Source organism: Mustela lutreola, chromosome 9, assembly GCF_030435805.1.
Source record: "Mustela lutreola isolate mMusLut2 chromosome 9, mMusLut2.pri, whole genome shotgun sequence".
Classification (NCBI taxonomy): domain Eukaryota; kingdom Metazoa; phylum Chordata; class Mammalia; order Carnivora; family Mustelidae; genus Mustela; species Mustela lutreola.
In genome coordinates, this window is record NC_081298.1 from 48387825 (window position 1) to 48392280 (window position 4456).

At 49.7% G+C, this 4456-nt stretch overlaps 1 protein-coding gene across 1 annotated transcript; it reads right to left on the reverse strand.

Annotated features, from left to right (window-relative positions):
* Positions 1–282: 282 nt before the first annotated feature.
* LOC131807557 (cystatin-9-like) lies at positions 283–4253 on the reverse strand. Its single transcript, XM_059133027.1, has 3 exons — positions 3361–4253; positions 1508–1621; positions 283–554 (listed from the first exon to the last, which is right to left on the reverse strand). The coding sequence occupies exons 1-3, from the start codon at positions 3598–3600 to the stop codon at positions 465–467; spliced, it is 444 nt and encodes a 147-aa protein (XP_058989010.1). The 5' UTR covers positions 3601–4253; the 3' UTR covers positions 283–464.
* Positions 4254–4456: the final 203 nt, after the last annotated feature.

Genomic DNA, 4456 nt, shown 5'->3' on the forward strand with positions numbered 1-4456 from the left:
GCTGAAGACAGGGTACTCATATGTCATGAATGTCTGAGGGTCTGTCTTGGTCCACCCTGCAATTTGGGTTTTCTGCCAAGTCATGGTCATTGGAACTTTGGGAACAAAAGTGATCCCTCCCGAACCCTTAGACAGCAGCTCAGAAGTACCTTGTACTTTCAGACTATGCCACCTCCAGAGGTCCAAGAGGAAAGAGAACCCACTTCCCTGGGCCCACCCTACAGCCTTGCTGGGACCAGTCCTTCACCTGTGCAGCCTCTCTGGAACCATGCCACACAAAGCTTCTTGAAATGCAGATGTTTAATGATCTATTCTACACGAAAAAATTGGACAATGAGGCATTTCCACAATGCCTGGAAGTGAGACCCAGATACTTGCAAGAGAACAACCTGTGTTGCCTCCTACAGAGAAATGCTGGTGTCCAAAAGAAGATCAGCTAGAGGCCAGGTGGGACATGACCTCAATCAAAGGAAGTCTTCCAAGCAGGTCTTATTCCGGAGTACAAACTTGGTTCTCCAAGGCTCAGTGCTGATGGTGAAGAAACAAGTGATGGTCTGAGGGAACAAGCACAAGAAAGGAGGGTGGGTGAAGAACACTGGAAAGCAGTGGCTCTAGCTTTAAACACAAGACACATCCCAACCACCCATCTTGAGGTGAACAGCTATGGATGCAGGCTGTGGTTCTCTGATGTACCGCCATCCAAGGCCTTCCTGTTTTGGACCTAGGACCTGTCCTGACCTTAGGGGCACCTGTGTCATACTCCTTACCCTGGTCTGTGGTCTCCAGGGGTACACTCAAACTGACCCAGAAAGCTCAGGCAGTAGAGCCAGCCATTTATGACACCATTGTCACACCTTTCACCTGCCCCTAGTGCAACCTTGGGGTACTCTTTACCAGTGGGTACTATTTCAGAGGAGTCTCTGGTCAAGGTGGGATTGCCCCAGAGCTGGGGTTCACATTGACCTTTTTCCTTGTACTAGGAGCTAGTAGTTCACTGGGACCCAGGTCAGGGCATAGGAGAAAGGGCAGTGGGTCCTTCCTTAAGCCCTATTCCTTCACACTATTGACAGGGTCAAGGGGGACTCCAAAATAGTCAGTGAGGCAAAGATGCTGTAGGCTACCCTAACATTCCCCTATTCCTGGAGGTCAGGAAGGGAGGTGGATAAAGTTCAGAGAAGAGACATCTTGTCTCTTCCATTCAGAAGACTTGGATCCTCATGACCAGGAGCAACCTGCCTGATATCAGTGAGGCGCAGGGCATAGGCAGCTGGAATGCAGTGAGTGGGCAAAGTTGGTTCCCAGATTGGCCAGGAGCATACAAGTGGACCTTAGGGCTGGCTGGCCCAGCTGTGCTCCTGCTGCAGTGCCAGCAGTGGACATGGCAAGGCCTGAAGTTCCCTCACTCATCTGTATTACTAGGAATGCCACTGTCATCTGCCCCATTTCCCCATCTGTCCCAAGCTGCATCCTCAGCTGCGTGACCTGAGGGATCTGCTGTGTGTCTTACATTGTTCAGCTCTGCGCTTTCTTGAAAGGGACAGTTGTCAATGTCATCATCAAATTTCTCACATTCAGTTCTACGAAGCTTTATCTCCATGGAGAATGTCAGAATGTCTTCTATCTGTGGTACATGGAGACATTACAATGGCAATGTGCTTCTCGGTTCCTGTGAGGAACTACTAATGTAGATCCACACAGTGTAGGGAGAGCCCCAATCACTCCTCCACTAGGGAGCTGCCTCTGGGCCTGGGTCAGCTTGTTGGGGGTAAAACCAAGCTTGGGGAATTCAGAGCAAAGAGGACTGAGGATGTTGTTGAGGCCAGGGATAGATGCCGGCTGAGTCACACACCATTTATATATCTCACTATGCAGCATGATGTCCCCAAATACCCCAGGGAGACCCAGCCTGACTTCCAGCATCCTTCTGAAGCTGCAACAGCACTCTCAGGAGACAGGTGCCAAGTGTCTAGGAGGGTGTTGGCTCTGCAACAGTTTGCTGAATAATGTTAGCCCCAGAGTAGGAGAGTCATTTATGACACCATTGTCACACCTTTCACCTGCCCCAAAACAGGAAAATGTCCTACAATGTTGCTGGAACACTCACATGTTCCACTGAGCATACACACACACACACACACACACACACACAAACACGCACACCAACTATGGTTTCCATATACCTCTTGTCCTGTTACAAAGTACAGCTGGAATTTTCTATACTCTTCTCCACTCTATCTTCTTCATTCCACTCCATACTCCCCACACCCTAACTTAGTGTGAGTGCAGCTCTAGGGAGCCCAGAGAAGATCTGTGAGTGCCGATTTAGGAGCCCAGAACAGAGCTCGGAGAAAGCTCAGGCAGTAGAGCCAGCCAGGACCTGGCCCAGCAGTGTTCACAGAGGCTGAAGGCTGTGCAGGGTGGAGATCCCATTATCCTTCCTTCAGGGCAGAGGTCCAGAGGGAGAGAAACGAATGGGTCAGGACCCAACATGTGCACACATACACACACACTCACAGACACACTCAGACACACATACACACACACCAACACATACTTGCACACATACTAACACAACCCCACTACCCACCAACACACACTCACTCCCATCCACATGTACACACAGAGACACACAAAGCGACACACACTCCTCAACTCACACTTTCACATGTACACATACACTCACTGACACAATCACACCTACACCCTACCCACCCACCCACCCACCCACGACCGTACATGATCCTGATGCAGGCCATGCGAAAACAGCCTTCCTGGCTGCATTCTGCAGACACCCCTTTACAAGGACAATCAATGCTCTAGGATTGAGAACCATGGTCTGGGAAGAGTGTAGAATGGCATCCTTCCCCATAGGTGGAGACCACAGGGGGGAGCCCAGAGAAGAGGTCCCAAAGTCACAGGGGCTTCTCTGGATGAGGGAGAATCCTTATTGCCCTGATATTCAGGCCCTTCTCCCTCCCTCTCTCTTGGTGTCTGCTCTCTGTTTTCTAATTATCTCCTTGTACTTGTTCCTTAGAATATTTCCTCAGCTTATGTCTTCTGTGGACCTTTTCCTTACTCGGGATCTTTATCACCTCATAGTTTATATTCTGAGTCACTCATCAGTAAGGCTATAAAATGATGGAGATTAAAAATATACCTTACATGAGAGTAGATTTTGTCTGAGGTATTTAAATTTCCACATTTTTTATTTTATAAAACTGAATCTAACTGGGCAGGTTGTACTTTCCCTATTTTATGAACTTCAGATGGTGAACAAGATACCACGATAAGACCCCTCCTCCCACAACCCTGTCTTTATAGCAAGTTCAGGTCATCAGGCAGGAAGATGTGGTCACCTACCTGTTCCTTCCAGGAATTCAGGATGTGCACCAACCTGTAGGCCATTGAGTCCTTGCTCTGTAGGTTGAATATGTGCAAGGCATACTCCACAGTAGCAGGGAAATGAAGTTCTATGTCCCTTTGCTCATAACTGTCTTTATCCTCTTGGGAAATCCAGCTGTGAGTCACCAGGAGCTGGGAACCTAGTAGTAGTAGGAGCATGGCCCAGGGCAGAGCCCACCTGAACAGCAAGTGCAGCATGGCTACAGGAATCTGGAGACCCACTGCCTTTTTTCTTGTAGCTCAAGCTCCCTCAAATCCTCCCTGGGCATTGGTCCAGTACATCAGCTTCAGAACAACTCCTCCCTCTGGATATCCTCTCTGCTATTACACACTGTCCCTTCCCACATGTCACCCTGCCTCCCATTCCAAGTGGCATAATTGTTTCCTGTCCAGACAAGCCCAGGCAGAGTGGGTTGCAAAGAACCAGCAATGGGTGTGAGGCATCCCCCGTAGCCTAGCCCCAGCCATAACATCCCTCTCAGCTCCTCAGTGGGGAGGGACTTCATTTGGATGCCTCAGAATCCAAGGCTGAAACAAGGACACAAGAGCAAGACGTGGAAGTGGAAGGTGACCCCATGGCAGAGCAATGGGTGAGGACCATGGAGATAAGGACATGGTCCAAGTTGAGAGCCAAGTTGGGGGGAGACAGAGGTAAGCTACACAGAGAAAACTGGTATCTTTGGAAGGAAGGAGCATTGAGGTCTTGATGAGTCCAAGTGTCTCTGTCCCTCTCAGCTCCCCAGTCCCCCTTGAATAGTGGAGCAGAGAAGGCTTACTGGCCCTTGGGATGATGTCAGGCAAGGGAACTTCAGGGTCTTGGAACCAGGAGCTTCCAGCTGAGCTCACTGCATATCCTTTTGCACTCCTCAGCCCCTGGATATGCTGCCACTTGCTCAATCTGGGGCCTGGCAGGATGATGTAAGCATAAGCTCTCCAAAGGTGTTGCCGTTGGGGTGACCCTTGACACACAGTGGGTCTATAGATCCCTTTGTAGAAATTTTCTCTAGAAGAGAGAGGGTGGAATGAGGGAGAAGCAGACACAGAGCAAAGCCAG